This window comes from Panthera uncia (genome assembly GCF_023721935.1).
Source record: "Panthera uncia isolate 11264 chromosome A3 unlocalized genomic scaffold, Puncia_PCG_1.0 HiC_scaffold_11, whole genome shotgun sequence".
Classification (NCBI taxonomy): domain Eukaryota; kingdom Metazoa; phylum Chordata; class Mammalia; order Carnivora; family Felidae; genus Panthera; species Panthera uncia.
Window position 1 is genome coordinate 694,567 of NW_026057578.1, and position 17,651 is coordinate 712,217.

Genomic DNA, 17,651 nt, shown 5'->3' on the forward strand with positions numbered 1-17,651 from the left:
GGTAATGGTGGGGGGATCGGGTGCTTTGCTAGCTGCTAGCTGCTGAACCTCAGCCAGTGACCACGGTGCCTGTTTCTTCAAGGGAGACCTGTTTCCCTCAAGGGAAAGTTGCGGGGTCAAATGCGATTAAGCTGCAAAATTCTCCTGACGCTTCCTGCGTCTAGAAGGGGGAAGCTCTCCCTCGGTCCTGGTGCTGGCATGGGCCAAACATGTCCTGAGTATTTTAAGGGGCTGGAGAGAACTCCAGAGTCATCGCCAGGTAAGAAGGCAGGTCCCCTCTAACCTAGACTGGATGGAGCCCTTTAGGAAAGGGTCACTGCCCCAGCCCTCAGCCCTCTCCCTGCAGGTGCGCTGTGGCTCAGGTCTCTGCTGCCGGGGTCAGTCAGCGGCCACCCACCCGGGGTTCTTGGGACCACCTTCCCCCTTTGCTCTGATTTCTCGTTTTCTGGTTTTCTCCACCCGCCCTCCCGCTCCCCGCCCCAGGGGACGGCTTGCCAACCTCGGAGGATCCCATCCTCCCCGAGCCCCAGGCGCCGCGCGGGTGGGCGGGTCTGTGCGCTCCGGACACCGGGACGCGAGGCGGGGGTCGCAGCCGCTCCGGGGCCTCACCGGGGGCGGGGAGACGAGCTGTCACTTGAGGGCGGTGCCGGGGGCGGGGTGGGGGGCGGTGAGGTAATTTCCGCGATGGGGCGTCAGCGCTTTGAGTCACCCTGGGGGCAGAATCGAAAGTGATCGCTTGGCGGGGCGGGGACGGTGCACCGGGCTGCGGGGAAGACAGGATCGAGGAAGGTGAGCGGGGGGCCGGGAGGGTGAACAGGGGGCTGGGGGCCGGGCCTGGGGTTTCCCCCGCCAGGTGGCGGCTGCCCAGTGCCCTCCAGGCTCCGGCTTTTGTGGGATCCCCGTGCGAGAGGGAGAGGAGGGGAGGCCGCACCCCGCCCGAGGGGGTGCTGGGGTGGTGAGGTGGTGGGGGGGACCCAGAAGCTACCTCTGAGCCCCCAGCCCCGAGAAGCCGCGACACTGGCCGCCTGGGGAGGGGCCGTGATCTCTGGACCCCAAGTCCGGACCCCTTTAGGTCCTCCTATTTCTGAATATCCACCTGGCTCTGGGTTCTCACCCTGGTCCCTCTGGAGGTGGACGCAAGACTCCCTTTGGAGTGGGGTGGGTTCTCCCGCTCAAGGCTGGGGCTGCAATCATTTCCTTTTAAAACGTCTTTGTGTTGTCCTCAAAGTTTCCTGTGAAAGTTCTAGATCCTGGGCATCCCTGTTTCCTCTGGGAGGAAAATGTGCCGTCCTGTCCTGTCCTGTCTGGCAGGGCCGGCCTCTGAAAGGTTCCGCCTGCCTCGGCCCCTGCCCCCACGGGGAGGAGCCCAGTCTCCCCTCGTAGGCAGGTGCAGGGTGCACCATCTCACAGAACAGGGAGGTGCTGTGTTCAGATGAGTCAGTGCTCCAGGAGCGAGCGTTTCAATACAAGGGCCCTAGCGGGAGGCTGCCGGGGAGCCCCAAGCCTCCAGGGGCCTCCAGAGCCTCTGCCAGCCTGCAGGGCTCCTGTCGCCGGGGCAACCTCCCTCCCACTGGCCAGCCAGCTGGCTCCTTTTGAGCAGGGCCCAGAGACCTTTCAGCAGGGGAGGGGTCTTGGTTGGGTCAAGGTCAATGGGGCCCAGCTCCTTGGACCTACCAGCCCTCTCCTCCCATCTGGGGGACAGGGTTCTCCCTGCTTCTGTTTCCTCTGCCCCTGCCTGACCGAGAGGCAGAGTGTGTCTGAGCCCCCACCTGGGCGCATGTGGACCTCCTGGCCTCGGGACCCGACCTTGCTCCCTGCTGCTCCCGTTCCAGACTCCTCCTCGTGAGCGAACAGCCCCAGACCGCCGGCTGAACCCGTGAGCCTCGGACGCCACCCCACAGAGCCAGGCCGGAGATGGCGTCCCCAGGGCCCGGCCCACCACCCAGCAGCTCGGCGGCCGCCAAGGAGCTGTCCCTGGCCAGGCTGTGCGCCCAGCTGGACCTGTGTCTGGGCTGCTCCCGGTGCACTCAGCGGCTCAACGAGAGCACCTACCTCCTGCGCAGGGTAGAGCACAGCTGTCGCCACGAGGTCCTGCTGGCCCGCTTCAAGCGAGCCACCAAGAAGCACGTCTGGCGCAAGGTGGACCGCCGGCCCAGCTTCCCGCGGCCTGCCCGCTACGAAGTGTGCCGCTACTACAGCCCGGGGCTGGGCTGCCGGCGCCACCACCACCAGTGCACGTTTGCCCGGAGCCCGGAGGAGGCGCTGGTCTGGACCTTCGAGCGCGAGCACGACGTCCGGCGCCTGTGGCTCAAGTGCGAGCTGCAGGGCAGCGGGGCCCAGGGCGACCCGCGCAGCCCGGCCGACGCCATCCGTGCCGAGTACGGCGGCCGCTTCCAGCTGCTCTGTGCCCACTGCTTCCAAGGCTGCCCGCCACGCCTCTGCCCCGTGGACCCCCAGGGGCGGTGCCCCCAGCACGGAGCCTGCCCTTCGCTCCTGAGCCACGTGAGCACCGAGGGCCGCCGCAGGCAGCAGGTCGTGGAGGTGCGGCCGCAGCCCCAGTACGGCCAGCCCCTGGCCTACTGCAGGTTCGTGGGGCGCGGGCGGCCCTGCCGGCACGGGGCGGCCCGCTGCCAGTACGCACACAGCGCCGTGGAGATGGCCGTGTGGGAGGCAGAGCAGCTGGACGGGCTCCAGAGGCGGGACCTGCTCTCGACCCCCGGCCCCGGCGGGGAGGAGCACACGGCTCCCCACCGCCAGCCCCCCGGAGCCAAGCTGTACTGCCGCGCCTGCCTGGTCACCTGCTGCTCCCAGGAGGCCTTTGAGAACCACTGCTCCTCCCTGGAGCACGCGTGGATGGTGGCCTTGGACCCGGCCGTGCCCTGGAAACACCGCAGCCCGCCTGCCGGGCTCTCCGAGTTTGAGCTCTGCCCGAAGTAAGGACCGTGCGGTAGGGGACGAACCCGCCTTTGACAGAAACCGGGGGGTTCCTGTCCCCTCTGTGTTCCCTACCCGCTGACCCCCACCCCGGCCTCTGAGGCGTGGCTAAGGCGGGTCCATTCAGGCCTCTTCTCGTGGGCACGGGATGGAGGAGGTCCCCGTTCCTCCCCCAGCCCTGCCCCCAGGTGCCCCTCCCCCACCTCCAGGCCAGGATCTGGCGGCCAGGGCTCACACCCCTCTGCTTGCCGACCTCCCCTTCCCCAGATCCGACCTCTGTGAGTACGGGGACACCTGCACCAAGGCGCATTCGGACGAGGAGCTGCAGGAGTGGATCCAGCGGGCACAGAACGTGGAGCTGCGGGAGCAGGCCGCGTGGCAGGAGGGGCTGGTGCCTTACCAGGCGCGGCTGCTAGCCGAGTACCAGCACAGCAGCAGTGAGGTCCTCGTGGTAAGTGGGGCCTCGTGAGCGGGTGGGGCTCGTTGGGGCCAGAACGACCTGCCCACAGCCGGGCCTCTCCGTGCAGCTGGCCGGGGCCGTGGACGGCGTGTTCATCACCTGCAGCCAGCCCTTGGTGCATCAGGCCCGCGAGAAGAAAACGCAGCACAGCTGGATGTTCGACGTCCGCTCTGAGGTGAGGGGTCGGGGTTTGGGGTCTGAGCTGCCGCCTCGGACATCTCGCCCGTGTCTGTGATCCGGAGCACGAGCCTCAGCCGCTTGGGCCGAGCCCCGTGAGGGTTTTTTGGTGGGCTGTCCGGCACAGAGAACGAGGACCGGGCCGGTTACCACCTGCGCCCTGAGCATCCCGTGCTGCACCGTTACCTTGCTCGGCGTCCGTGGGGGCCGCCTGGGCCAGCTCGGTGACCCACTTGCAGAGGCGAACCCCGAGGTCCGGACGGGCCGAGCACCCCTCTGGGAGCACAGCAGGGTGGACTCTGGTCTCTGACCGCCGGGTGGGGTCCAGGGGCCACCTTGCCATCGAGTCCCTCCCCCAGGAGCCCCTGCTGCACGTGGCGCTGCTCAAGCAGGAGCTGGGAGCAGACTTCTCGCTGGTGGCGCCCTGCCTCCCGCCGGGCCGGCTCTACGCACGGGGCGAGCGCTTCCGCGTGCCGGCGGCCTCGCCGGCCAGGTTCCAGGTGGAGGTGCGCGTGCAGAGCACCTCCTTCGGCTCCTTCGAGCAGTGGGTGGTCTTCGACTTTGGCCGCAGGCCGGCGCTGCTGCGGAAGCTGGTGCTGCGGCTGGGCCAGGCGCAGGGCCCGGGGCTCCCGGGGGAGCCGGCACGCGGCCGCCCCGAGGCGCTGCAGCGCTGGCACGGCGGCAGCCGCCACGTGGTGCCTGGCGTGGAGCGGAGCGCCGAGCAGGTGGCCCTGCTGGCCAAGTACAAGGTGCCTGACCTGGCCCTCGACTTCAGCCCCGGCGGCCTGGCCCCAGGTCCCATCTCCTGCACCAACTACCGGCAGAGGATGCACCAGTTTCTCTACGAGGAGGAAGCCGTTCGGCAGGAGCTGGTGGCCAAGTGAGTGTGGGCCGGCGGGCGGGCGGTGGCGCCGGGGCGTCGGCCGCAGAGCCGTGGCCCCGGCCGGCTGACCCCTGTCCTGCCCGCCAGGCTGAACTTCCGGGGCCCGGTGCCCCTGAGGACAGTACTGGAGACGCCGGCCCTGGGCATGGTCTTCCCGCCGCCGGGGGCCCTCTACGCCGAGGTGCCCACGCCCTCCCCTCTGACGCCAGACACAGACCAGGGCTTTCTGCTGAGCCGGGCGGTCCGCACCGCCCTGGTGGCCCCCGTGCCCGCCCCTGACGACACGGTGTTCGAAGCGCGGCTGGAGGCCCAGGCCGGCTCGGAGAGGGCGCTGTGGCTGCTGCTGCCGGCCCGCTGCTGCGCGGCCCTGGGTCTGCAGCCCGACACCAGCCCCGTCCTGGAGGTGCAGTTCCAGGCCGACCCGCTGACCTTCCGCTTCTGGCACCAGGCGGTGGACGCGCTGCCCGAGGAGCGCCTGGTGCTGCCCCACCTGCCGGCCTGTGAGCTGCCGCGCCCCCTGCCCGCCCTGCCCGTGCTGCGCGGCAACCAGAAGCAGAAGTTGGCGGTGGCGTTCATCGCGGGCAGCAGCCCCAGGGGCGTGCGGCCCGTCGCCCCGCTGCTGCTCTACGGCCCTTTCGGCACCGGCAAGACCTACACGCTGGCCGTGGCCTCCCTGGAGGTCATCCGGCAGCCGCACACCAAGGTGCTCATCTGCACGCACACCAACAGGTGAGCCCGGAGCCTCCCCTGGGACCTGCCCGCCACCTGCTTCCTGGGCTGGGGCGAGGGCACCGCTGTGGGGGTGTCGCTGCAGGAGAAGGGGAGCCCGGGTTCTCAGGTTCCCTGGAGGTCCGGGCAGCTGGTTCCGGAGGAGACCTGCCGGGATTGCCTGGCGGAGCTTCCTCCTCTGGCTGCTCTGCGCATGCTGGGGGGAGAGGGGCGGGGGGGGGGGGGGGGGGGGGGGAGCACGGTGCAGCCCTTGGGCTGCGTCAGGGTCACTCCGATCCCTGGGACTCTCCCTGATAGCTGACTGGTCCTGGGCCGAAAGGGACAGGGGACGTTTGTGCTTCAGGCCCAGCACAGGGTGCCCCGGGGGTCAGGGTCTGCTGTTTGGGGGAGGGGCGGGTGCCTCCACAAAGGCCCCGAGCCAGAGAGAGCAGCGGGTAGGGGGTCCGGCATGGCCCATCTGGCACTTCCCCGGGGAGAGGGGGGCTCTGCTGTGGTCTTCCAGAGAAACACAGACTCTTGTCTCAGCTGTGATTGTCTCCCGCGGTCAGTATGGTTTTCTTAGCTCCCAACACTTCCTGCTGCTTGGGCAGAGCCCTCCCCCCCACCACTCCTCCCGGGGTGGGCCTGGGGGTCCCTGGGTCTCTGAGATGCCCCAGAGCTGTGACGCGTCCCCAGGACGCGCTGGCCTCAGGGCCCCTTCCAGCCACGCCCAACCTTACTGCTCGCCCACTGACAGCCAACTGGGAGCTGAGCTCAGGGCCAGCCGCAGCCTCTGGCCACCCTGGGCTGCCTCGGGCAGTGGCCCGGCTGTTCCCTTCTCTGCCTCTCTGCACGGCCAGCTCTTTCACCACCCCCCCCCCCCCAGGAAGCCCTCCCTGACCACGTAGACCCTCTGTGCCGTTGCCGTCTCCCCTCGTCCGGCTCTGACCTTCCCTGTCTCTCTGTCTGTCTGTCCCCTCCACTGACGTTTACGCTCCGTGGGGGCAGGACACAGGTCTGTCTGCCTCTCTTGAATTCCTGGCATCCGGGCTGGGCTGGGCTCACTGTAGGTGTCTTAGCGGACGGCAGCTGAGGCCCCGTGGGCCCTTGTCCCCTCAGTGCAGCCGACATCTACATCGAGGAGCATTTCCATGGCCACGTCAGCAGCGGCCACCCTGAGGCCACCCCGCTGCGGGTGATGTACACGGACCGCCCGCCCAGCCAGACGGACGCGGCCACGCTGCGGTACTGCTGCCTGACGGAGGACGGCCGGGCCTTCCGCCTCCCAACGCGGGCGGAGCTGGAGAGGCACCGCATCGTCATCACCACCACCTCCCAGGCCCGCGAGCTCAGGGTGCCTGCCGGCTTCTTCTCGCACATCCTCATCGACGAGGCCGCCCAGATGCTGGAGTGCGAGGCCCTCACCCCGCTGCGCTACGCCACGCCCCGCACCCGCGTGGTGCTGGCCGGCGACCACATGCAGGTCGCGCCCAAGCTCTTCAGCGTGGCCCCGGCCCAGGCGGCCAGGCACACGCTGCTGTACCGCCTCTTCCAGCACTACCAGCAGGAGGCGCACGAGGTGGCCCGGCGCAGCCGCGTCATCTTCCACCAGAACTACCGCAGCACCGAGGCCATCCTCAGCTTCGTCTCGCGTCACTTCTACGTGGCCAAGGGCAGCCCCATCCACGCCAGTGGCAAGGTTCCTCGCCACCCCCAGCACTACCCGCTCGCGTTCTGCCACGTGGCGGGCAACCCTGAGCGTGACGTGTCAAGGACGTCCTGGCTCAACACAGCCGAGATTGCCCAGGTCATCGCCAAGGTGCAGGAGATCTATGCCTCCTGGCCCCACTGCTGGGGCCGCCGGGAGCAGAGGCACATCTGTGTGGTGTCCCACGGCGCCCAGGTAAGCCCCGGCCACCGGGACAGCCCCCCTTCCCCACTCCCGTCGGAGCAGCTCAGAGGAGGGGGGGGGTCCCTGTGTGGTCTGGGGGACCCGCGCGCCCCCGCCCCGGTGGGCCTTCTCAGCCTCTGCGAGGGTGGCCGTGGACTTAATCTTCCAGACACCATGTGATTGGTGCCAGGGCCGGGCGGCTCGAGGGCACCAGGGTGCGGGGGCCAGTGTCCCACCCTTGCCGGGGACCCTCACGGCACACAGAGCGCTCACCCGGGCCTGCTGCTCCGGCCGTGTGTCTCCAGGTGAGCGCGCTAAGGCAGGAGCTGAGGAAGAGGGACTTGGGCCAGGTGTCCGTGGGCAGCTTCGAGGTCCTGCCAGGTGGGTGCTGGGTGCTGGGGGCGGGGCGGGCAGGGCGGGGGCCCCCCTCGAGCCCGGCCCGGCCTGACGGCACCCCCTCGCAGGGCGCGAGTTCCGGGTGGTGGTGCTGAGCACCGTGCACAGCCCGCACAGCCTGCGGAGCCCCGAGGCCCCTGCCCTGGGCTTCTTCACGGACGCCCGCGTGCTCAACACCGTCATGACCCGCGCCCAGTCCCAGCTGGTGGCTGTGGGGGACGCCGTGGCCCTCTGCTCCTTCGGGGCCTGCAGCAAGTTGTGGAAGAGCTTCATCTGCGAGTGTGTGAAACATCGCAGCGTCTGCCCCGAGGGCCTGTCGCTGGGGCACATCGAGCAGGCCGTGGTCCACAGGCGGCACTGGGCCCTCGGAGCAGAGCCAATGCTGGCAGCTGTGGCGCAGGGCACCGTCCCCCAGGAGGGGGCAGCCGAGGGCCCAGCTACAGCGCGCACAGCCGTGGAAAAGGTGGAGCCAGGGGCGGTGGCCAAAGGCGGTACCTTCCTGTCCGGGACCACGGCGGCGGGAGACACGGCCACCCAGGCGGCAGAGGCTGGGGATACGGCGTCGGGGTCTGCGGCCGGGGGGCGCCCAGCAGCGGGGGACACGGAGGTGGAGGACACGACATCAGCAGAGGGCTCAGCGAGGGGCGACGTGGCCCCCGGGGATGCGGGAGCAGGATGCATGGCCACGGAAGGCAGGGACCCCGAGGACCCTGAGGACTCCGAGTCCGACTTCTGGCCTGACAGCGAGCTCAACGCCGATGACTCCATCCTGCAGGAGCTCCTGGACGAAGGCCGGAACGTGGCGGTGACCGTCCGGGAAGATGGGCTTCTGGACACCGTGGCCAGGTCCGAGTCCCCGCACCAGGCCTGGGGGTACACGAACCTGCCGCGGGCCAAGCTGCGGAAACTTCTCCGCTCGCAGCCCGAGCTGTACCGCCACTGTGCCTTCGTGCAGGAGACCTTTGAGCGGGCAACGGCCGTCCCGCTGGACGGCGTGGACCCCGGCCCCATCCAGGTCAGGGGCCGCTTGCGCTGTGGGATGGCCTTCAGCGGGGACGAGGTGCTGGTGGAGGTCCTGGGCGGAGACAGAGGCGCCTCGGGGAGGCCGCAGGGCCGCGTGGTGGGCGTGCTGAAGAGGAAGCACCGGGAGCTGGCGTTCGTGTGCCGCATGGACGAGTGGGACCCCCGCATCATGACCCCCATCGACGGCTCCGTGACGAAGATCTTCGTGGCCGAGCTGAAAGACCCCCTGCGGGTGCCCATCCACCGCGTCCTGCAGGGCCGCGTGCAGCGCGTGGGGCACGAGCGGCTCACCGCCGAGGCGCGGAGCAGCCGGTTCTTCCGCGTGCGCATCGTCCTGTGGCGGCAGCGTTTCTACTACCCGCTGGGCATCGTCCTGGAGGTGCTGCCTGAGGCCAGCACCTGGGAGCGGGGCCTCCGCGTCCTGGACCTGGAGCACGGCCTGGGGGAGCCCCCCCCGGAGCCGGCCTCCGCCTGCAGGGCCTCGAAGAAGCACCGGGCACCCGGCCGCCGGGAGGACTGCCGCGGCTTCCTGACCTTCACCGTGGACCCCCAGGGCGCCCGCTGCCTGGACGACGCCCTCAGCGTCCGAGATCTGGGCCCCAGGTACGAGGTGGCCGTGCACATCGCTGACGTGGCCAGCTCTGTCCCCAGGGACGGGGCCCTGGACGTGGAGGCCCGCAGGCGGGGCACCGCGTTCTACGCCCCCGACCGGGAGCCGGTGCCCATGCTGCCCGACGGCCTCTGCCAGGATGTGCTCAGCCTCCTGCCGGGCCAGGACCGCTTGGCCATCTCCCTCTTCCTCACCGTTGAGAAGGGCAGCGACCAGCTCAAAAGCCTGCGCTTCGCGCCCTCCGTGATCCGCTCTGACCGCCAGCTGTCGTACGAGGAGGCCGAGCGCGCGATCAAGGGGCACCCGGGTGCGGGCCGGGAGCTGCCGGCCCAGCTGGACTCCGTGGACGCCTGCGTCGCGGCCGCGTGCCACTTGTCCCGGGTGCTGCGCCGGCACCGCCTGCGGACGGACTCCCACTACGAGCAGCCGACCGAGGACTGCGCGCTGGGCTTCCGCGCGGCCCACGTCATGGTCAAAGAGTACATGATCCAGTTCAACAGCCTGGTGGCCGAGCTCCTGGTGAGCAGCGAGCGCACGCGGACGGTCACGCCGCTGCGCTGGCAGCCCGCGCCCAGCGAGCGCCAGCTCGCGGCGCTGCGCGAGAAGCACGGGCGGCTGGTGCCCCTGTCGCTGCACCTCCGCCACCACCTGGGGGGCTGCGGCCCCCCCCCGCCGCGGCTCTACGTCCTGGCCTCCCTGTGGAGGCACGTCCAGCTCGCAGCCCGCGCCCACGACGGTGACCGCCTGGCGGACCTCGTCACCACGGACGACGTGCACCCGCCTCTGGCGCCCGTGGGCCTCGACCTCCGCAAGGCCCTGGGCCGCTCCGTGTTCGGCCGCTCCGGCGAGGGCGGCCGGCCGCTGGCCGGCCACTACGCGCTGCAGGTGGGCTGCCACACGTGGGCCACCTCCCCCATCCGCAGGTACCTGGACGTGGTGCTGCAGCGGCTGATCCTGCTGGCGCTGGGCCACGGCGGCTCCGCCTACTCCGCCCGGGACATTGGCGGCCTGTGCCACGAGTTCAGCTACCGGCACGGGCGCGCCCAGAGCTACCAGCGCCGGGCCCGGAGCCTGCACCTGGCGGTACAGCTCAAGACCCGGTCGCGCAGCAAGCTGGGCTTCGCGGTGGACGTGGAGGCGGGCGCCCGCTGCTTCAAGCTGCTCTTCCCAGCCAACCGCGAGACCCTGCCCGACCCCTGCCCTATCTTCTACCGCGCCCTGCAGCTGGCCGAGCACCCCTGCTGCCTGGCGAGGCGGCCGGGCCTGCGGCTTTCGTGGCGGCGCCGCGTCTACTCGGTGCAGGAGGGCAGGCCGTGCTCCCCGCCGCCCGGCACCCTGCTGGACCCGCACACCTGGCCTGTGGACGCCGACCTGTGGCAACAGCTGCTGCGGCTGGTGGAGGAGCAGCGGTGGCCCCAGGCGGCCGCCCTGGTGCAGGAGCGAGGTGCGGCGGAGCCCCAGCGGCGGGAGCTGGGGCGGGTGCGGCGGAGCCACTGTGGCCACTTTGTGGAGGTGGCCCGGGAGCTGGGCGCGGGGGACACGCTGCAGGTGCAGCTCGGCGCCAGCCTGCAGCGCGGGTTCCTGGCACCGACCCTGCAGCTGTGGACTGTGGCCCCTGGCCTCACCCTCTGCCTGGAGCACGTGGAGAGGCCAGGCGACTGCTTCTCGGGCCAGATGCCCCAGGCGGGGCGGGACCGGTGTTCGGACGTGGGCGAGCACTGCCGCGTGTGGGGGCCCTTCTGCTCCCTGGAGGCGGCCACCAGCGCGGTCTCGGAGAATGACTCGGTCACGCTGCAGCACGTGCGCATATCCTGGGAGCGCACGTCGCAGGGGCGGCTGCGGGGCGCCTTCTGCCTGGAAACCTCCTTCCTCAGCGAGCACTGTATCGACCTCAGCTTCAGGCACTGCTACCTGTGCGTCCGGCTCGAGGGGCTGCCGGCTGGGCCCGGTGCTGGACCCGGCCAGCCTCCCCCGGCCGCCCCGTCCTCCGGGCCCAGCAGCCTCGGGCCCTTCCTGAGCATCGACCCCGACACGTACACGTGGGTGGCCCACGGGCTGACAGAAGACTGGGACCTGAGAGAGAGCCAGGCGGACCGGCAGGAGATCCCCAAGCAGGTGCACTTCTCCATCCAGCACATGGCCATGGAGAAGGTTCCAGAAGAGGTGCTGAGGCCTGGCACCCCATTCACCGTCGAGGTGCTGCCCAAGCAGCTTCCTGACATGTGAGTGGCCTCCACAGGGAGAGGCCGGTGGGTGGGGTGGGTGGGGAACACTCTGGGTTCCCTCGGCTGGTAGGGCGTAGCTGGTGGGGCTGCGGCCCCTCCCCAGGGGGGAGTCCCGTGGAGGTTCCGGTGTCCACCCTCATTGCCACCTGCCCCCAGCCGCAAGGAAGAAGCCGTGTGTGGGCTGAAGGACGCGTCCCCGCTGGTCATCAGCATTGCCCTGGGCCAGCCCATCCCTCCGCACTGCCAGCAGACCCTCTGCCGGGGTAGGTCCCTCCGGCTTCCCCCATGTCCCTTCGTCGTGCCTGAGCCCTGCCCTGGGCCCCTGCTCAGGGAGGCCTGGGCCTTCTTTAGGGACCTACGGCAGGCTCCTGGAGAAACAGACGTTCGACCTCCCCGGAGGCCGCCACACGCTGAACCCCAGCCAGAATGGGGCCATCAGGGAGGCTCTGAAGAAGCAGTTCACTGTGATCCAGGGCCCTCCAGGTGGGGCTCACGCTGGGGGAGGTGCTGCTTCCGGCTGCCCGGGGCGGGCCCGGGGGACCCTGTTCATGGTGCCCTCTGCCCGCAGGCGCAGGGAAGACGGTGGTGGGCTTCCACATTGTGTTCTGGCTTCACAAGTCAAACGAGGAGCAGGTGGGGGCCTGTGCCCCGCCCAGTGAGGAGAAGCAGCCGGGGGGCCCCTGCATCTTGTACTGCGGCCCCTCTAACAAGTCGGTGGACGTCCTGGCAGGTGCGCTGGGCTGGTGGTGTGGGGGCTCTGCCTGGGGGTGCTGGCCCCGGGGAACGGTCCCTCATGCCCCGCTGCCCCCAGGACTGCTCCTGAGCAGGAGAACGGAGCTGAAGCCCCTTCGAGTGTACAGTGAGCAGGCGGAGGCTGCCGACTTCCCGATGCCGGGTGTGGGCGGCAGGCGTCTGCCCAAGAAGAGCCCTCGGGAGGGCAGTCCCAACCCGATGCTCAGGTGCGGTCTCTCCGCTGTCTGCCTGTGGGTGGAGGCAAAAGGCCCCACCGTCCTGTCTCGGACAGGGGTTAACGCGGGGCTTCACGGATGTCCCCCCGCACCCCAGGAGCATCACCCTGCACCACAGGATCCGGCAGGCTTCCAACCCCTACGCACCAGACATCAGGGCGCTTGACGCCCGGCTGCAGAAAGGGGAGATCTTTTCCAAGGAGGATCTCAGCTGGTAAGCAGTTAGGGGCGTGGAGTCTGTCCTCTGCCGTGGAGGTGGCAGAGGGAGGGGGGAGGGGGAAACGGTGTCCCCGGATGACCACACGGTGACCGCACGCAGGTACAGGAATGTCCTGGGGAAGGCACGCAAGTTCGAGCTGGACCGGCACACAGTCATCCTGTGCACGTGCTCATGTGCGGCCCTGGCCGGCCTCAAGAAGCTCAACGTCCGGCAGATCCTTATCGACGAGGCCGGCATGGCCACAGAGCCTGAGACCCTCATCCCGCTGGTGAAGTTCTCGAAGGCTGAGAAGGTGAGTGAGGTGGGCGGGGAGCCGGAAGCCCCAGGCAGCCGTCCCTGGCGTGGTCTTTCGCCTACGAGGGCAGCACCGCAGGCATGGCCAAGTGGCAGCGGCCACGGAGCCGGGTACCTCTGGGTCTGGGGGGTGTCAGGACCACACCTGCCTGTCCCTCCAGGTGGTTCTTCTCGGGGACCACAAGCAGCTGCGGCCTGTGGTCAAGAATGAGCAGCTGCAAAATCTGGGGCTGGACCGGTCTCTCTTCGAGAGGTATCACACGGAGGCCTACATGTTGGACATACAGTACCGCATGGTAAGCCCGTCCCAGCCTCTGCCCCTCCCGCCCAAGATGTGACCCGAGGCCAGGGGTGCCACAGGTGCTGCTGCCCACACCCCTACCTCCTGTGTCCACCCTGGCCTTGTCCTGGGGCCACAGCAGGCCCCCCCGAGACCCCGGCCCTCGGCCCCAGGACAGCTGGACGGGGGACCTGCTCTGGCTTATGCCCTGCCTTGCAGCACGAGGGCATCTGTACCTTCCCGTCCATGGAGTTCTACAATGGGAAGCTGAAGACCTGGCAGGGCCTGAGGCGGCCACCCAGCATCCTAGGCCACATTGACAAGGAGAGCTGCCCTGTCATTTTTGGCCACGTGCAAGGCCATGAACAGAGCCTCCTGGTGTCCACAGACGAAGGGAATGAAAACTCCAAGGCCAACCTGGAGGAGGTAACAGAGGTGGTGAGTGTCGGTGAGGACTTTCCTGCTGCCCCTTGGTCACGGAGGGCTTCCTGGAGGAGGAGGCAGAGGAACCGAGGCAACAGGTGAGGCTCCGGTGCCCAGGGTTAGCTTCGACAACACCCTCTTGGTCCCTCAGGTCCGCATTGCCAAACAGATGACCCTGGGCAGGACAGTGGACCCCAAGGACATCGCAGTTCTCACTCCCTACAACGCTCAGGCTGCGGAGATCAGCAAGAGCCTCCTGCGGGAGGGTGTCGCTGGAGTGACTGTGTGCTCCATCTCCAAGAGCCAGGGTGAGGGTGGCTCTGGGGCAGGGGGCACGTGGGCCAGCGGGTCTCGAGGGAGGATGCAAGCAGCATGGTCAGCGGCAGCTGACAGGGGCCTCAGCATGCCTGCCCAACTGCGCAGGAAGCGAGTGGCGCTACGTGCTGGTGAGCACGGTCCGCACGTGCCAGGAAAGTGACCTGGACCAGCGGCCGACTAAGAGCTGGCTTAAGAAGTTCCTGGGCTTTGTTGTGGACCCCAACCAAGTGAACGTGGCCATCACCCGGGCCCAAGAGGGGCTCTGCCTCATCGGTGGGACAGCTTGGCTGGCGGAGGGCTGGGGCGGGGCTCCTCCCTGGGGGTGTGGCTGCTTGGCTGGGGGTGGGGAGGGCGGGGGCGGGGCTCCTCCCTGGGGGCGTGGCTGCTTAGCTGAGGTGAGAGGGCTGGGGCGGGGCTCCTCCCTGCGGGAGTGGCTGCTTGGCTGGGGATGCGGGGGGGCTGGGGCGGGGCTCCTCCTGGGGGCGTGGCTTCTTGGGCGAGGTGGGGGGGCGGGGCGGGGCGGGGGCGGGGCTCCTCCCTGGGGTGGGGGTGGTGGCTGCTTGGCTGGGGGAGGGGAGGACTGGGGCGGGACCGGGGTCTACCATGGACTCGTCTCCCCTCTCCCCACCGCTGCAGGAGACCACCGCCTCCTGCGTTGTTGCCCTCTCTGGCGTAGATTCCTGGACTTCTGCGAGGCCCAGCGGAGCCTTGTGCCCGCCAACCAGGTGCGAGTTCGGAAGAGGCCAGCCGTGTCTCCCTGAAGAGCCCTCTCCATCTGCCCACCGCTCTCAAGCTGCCAGGACTTGGAGGAAAAGACCGTGCCCTCTTCTGAGGGCTCCCTAGTCAGGCACCACTCAGGAGCATCCCATGTGCCTTCGGTGGGCACTGTGGCCACCCCGCCTATCGGACTGGGTTTCTGAGGCCAACTTCTGAGCAATAATCTCCTTCTGGAGTCTTGGCCTCTCCCCAGGGCAGAGAGCAGGCCAGGCCCCACCATACCGTTGTGCTGTGCGCCTGCACTGGGGAGGAAGAATCCCTCTCTACCTGCTGAGCCTTGCATCTGGAAATCTGGTGACAGGGGACATCTCAGGGGTCAGGGGCTCGGGGAGGTCCTCTGGACCTTCTGGTGTTACTAGGAAGGCTTGGGGTCAGAAGGAAATCCTGCTGGGGCTACTTTTTGGTCTTTGAACACCATCCCTGAGACACTGGGCGCTGGCTGTGGAGCTCAGATTTTCCTTTTTTCCCTTTCTCACTTCTTTCTTTTCTTTCTTTCTTCCTTCCTTTCCTCTTTCTTTCCTTTCTTTCTTCTTTCTTTCCCTTTCTTTTTTTCTTTTTCTTTCCTTTCTTCCTTCCTTCCTTCCTTTCTTTCCTTCCTTCCTTCCTTCCTTTCTTTCTTTCTTTTCTTTATTCTTTTTTCTTTTTCCTTCCTTCCTTCCTTCCTTCCTTCCTTTCTTTCCTTTCTTTATGCTTTCCTTCCTTCCTTCCTTCCTTCCATCCTTCCTTTCCTTCTTTCTCTCTCTCTTTCTTTAAAGTAAGCTCCATGCCTAATGTGGGGCTTGAACTCATGACCCTGAGAGTAAGAGTTGCCTGTTCTACGGAGTCAGCCAGGTGCCCCTATTTTCTATTTTTAAATAAACCAAAAACCAGTGTCTTTATTACTGGAACAAGGTCCTTCGCCCAAACGTAGGGCCAAGAGGCCTCCCTGGAAGAGAGGGCCTTTTCTCTGTCATCACTGCCCCACCTGACTGGGGCCCACAGCCCTGTGTCCTCTCAGGAGGAAGGGCAGAGCAGAACCAGATGCCCGCACGGCCCCGCCTATACTGGGCGATACCCCTGTGGTGTGTGGGTGGGGCTGGGACTGAGCTCCCCGGGATGGGCAGCCTTGTGCCTTCACCCTGAGCTTTCCTCCCCTTTACAACCTCAAGCCTGCTCCTGCTTCAGGGCCTTCAGGACAACCTGTGCTGCGAGTCTGTCTTTGCAAGGTTGAGGACCTTCACCTGCCTCTCAGGGTGTATTTATATCCTGCTTTTTCTGGAAACCTCTTGCCTCAATATCAGCCCTCACCTCAGGCCACCCCAGACCCCAGCACCGCACCCCCCCCACTTCCACGGTCCCCACGGCCTGAGGGTTTGCTGCAAACAAGCCGCTTACTCTAGGAGGGGTGTGCCCTCTCTGTGGCCTTACTGAACCCTCGGCTGGCGGGGGAGGGGCAGGGGGGAGGATGTGTCTCTGCGTTCCGCGCTTTCTACAAATCCAATGTCTACATTCCAATTTTTATATCTTTTCTTTGGCTCTGTGTTATATGATTGAATAATAATTTTATTACAAAGACCACTCTGAAAGTTCTCCCTTCTGGGTGTTTGAGGTTTTACTGGGGGGCAAGGAGGGGTGGCCCCTCCTCTTGGGTCACAGGGTGGCTACCCAGTCTGTCAAGAGTTAGGAGCCCATTACAGCCAGATGCCGGACAAGCGAGCTCAGAGAAGCTGGCGTCGCCACGTCACAGCTCTCGGCCTGCCGGGAGGGTGGGGGGTGGGGGTGGGGTGAGGGGGTGGCGTCTGTGCCAGAACGGAGGAGGCTGGGGCGGGGGGCGGCTGACTTGGTGAGGGTGGGCTACAGCCCCAAGCTGTGTCCAGGGAATTGGGGCAGGGCCTGCCTACTGAACTCTGACCCCGAGCAGGGCTGGCTTCACAGTCCAAGTCCAGAGTCCCCGCGGCTGCCAGTCCTGCTGGAGTCCTGCATGGTCCAGGCTCTGACCCTGGACCAACACCCACCCGCTCCAGGCCAACTTGAGCTACTCAGGACTCGGCATGCTTGTGGCCGAGCCCCCAGAGCCACAGCACCAGCTGTGCGGAGGAAGGCACGCCAGGGCCCTGGCCTCCCTAGATGCCAGCGTGGGTCTTGGCAGGGATTGGAAGTGACAGAGAATCAAAGAGAAAAGGAGTCTCTAAGGCCCGTGTGTTCACTGTGGGACTGCAGAGGGGCCACGCGGCATTACCTGGAAGAGCAGCCATCCAGGCTCAGAGAAGTTTTCCTGGCTGGTGAAAAGCAGTTGAAAGGAGGATGGACAGGGGCCCCGAGGCAGGAAGTCAGAACCTCTCAGCCTGGAGTCAGGGAGGGCTTCACAGAGGAGGGGTGGTTGACGACCCGAGGGCACGGGCAGCTGCGCCCAGAGGCAGCGCTCGCGAGCCCGGTGGCTGGTGGAGGGTCAGCCTCGTCCCAAGAAGAGTCGTGGTTTCGAGTTAGGGGCGATCTTGTTCGAGGCAGCGAACCCAGCGAGCCCGAGCTCAGAAAAAGCGTCTGGCCCTGTGTGCGGCCGTTCAAAGACTCGGGAACCCCAGGCCGGCGCGGTGCGGTGGTCTCAGAGCGGGGACCTGAGTGGGGCCGGCCTCTGTGTAGCTGCCTTCCTTGGTGAGGGCTGGAGGCACCCCCCACCCCAGCCCGCCTCCTTCTCGGTGGGACGGTGTGACCCCGCACAAACCCTGATCTCTGATCCCTGCCCCGTCCGCTCTACCCTGTGCCCTGCCTCACCACCCGCCATTTGCTAGGAGCACCCTGGCTCTGCCCGGAACACCCTCTAGCCCCCCACCCTCCGGAAGCCTTGGGATGACCAGACCCTGAGGAACATCCAGGAGTGTCCGCCCCATAGCCACATGATGTCACAGAGTGTGTGACAGTCTGACTTGAGCCCCTGGATGATGTGGGCCAGCACACCCATGCCTCAGCAGCACACAGTGGGTCAGCAACTGCAGACGCCTGGGAGGACCCACCCTACCTCTCAGAGAGCATGGCCTATGGCTGGGGGGCAGGTCCTGGGGCCTTTCCGGCTCATTTGGGGGCCTGC

General features: G+C 67.4%; 1 protein-coding gene across 1 annotated transcript; it reads left to right on the top strand.

Moving 5' to 3' along the window:
• The first annotated feature begins 723 nt into the window (after window positions 1–723).
• HELZ2 (helicase with zinc finger 2) lies at window positions 724–16,300 on the top strand. Its single transcript, XM_049650457.1, has 20 exons — window positions 724–789; window positions 1,833–2,933; window positions 3,202–3,385; window positions 3,462–3,569; window positions 3,931–4,451; window positions 4,542–5,183; window positions 6,282–7,065; window positions 7,359–7,434; window positions 7,518–11,304; window positions 11,464–11,570; window positions 11,659–11,790; window positions 11,876–12,037; window positions 12,119–12,266; window positions 12,373–12,489; window positions 12,595–12,787; window positions 12,951–13,085; window positions 13,289–13,507; window positions 13,644–13,800; window positions 13,916–14,083; window positions 14,447–16,300. The coding sequence occupies exons 2-20, from the start codon at window positions 1,915–1,917 to the stop codon at window positions 14,569–14,571; spliced, it is 8,784 nt and encodes a 2,927-aa protein (XP_049506414.1). The 5' UTR covers window positions 724–789; window positions 1,833–1,914; the 3' UTR covers window positions 14,572–16,300.
• The last annotated feature ends 1,351 nt before the right edge of the window (window positions 16,301–17,651 follow it).

What these genes read in the sequence shown, in the direction of transcription:
- HELZ2 (XM_049650457.1), top strand. Translation starts at nt 1,915, where the DNA reads ATGGCGTCCCCAGGGCCCGGCCCACCACCCAGCAGCTCGGCGGCCGCC. An exon ending in TGGACATACAGTACCGCATG is followed by an intron (nt 13,086 to 13,288) that starts GTAAGCCCGTCC and finishes CCTGCCTTGCAG; the next exon opens with CACGAGGGCATCTGTACCTT. An exon ending in CTCCATCTCCAAGAGCCAGG is followed by an intron (nt 13,801 to 13,915) that starts GTGAGGGTGGCT and finishes CCAACTGCGCAG; the next exon opens with GAAGCGAGTGGCGCTACGTG.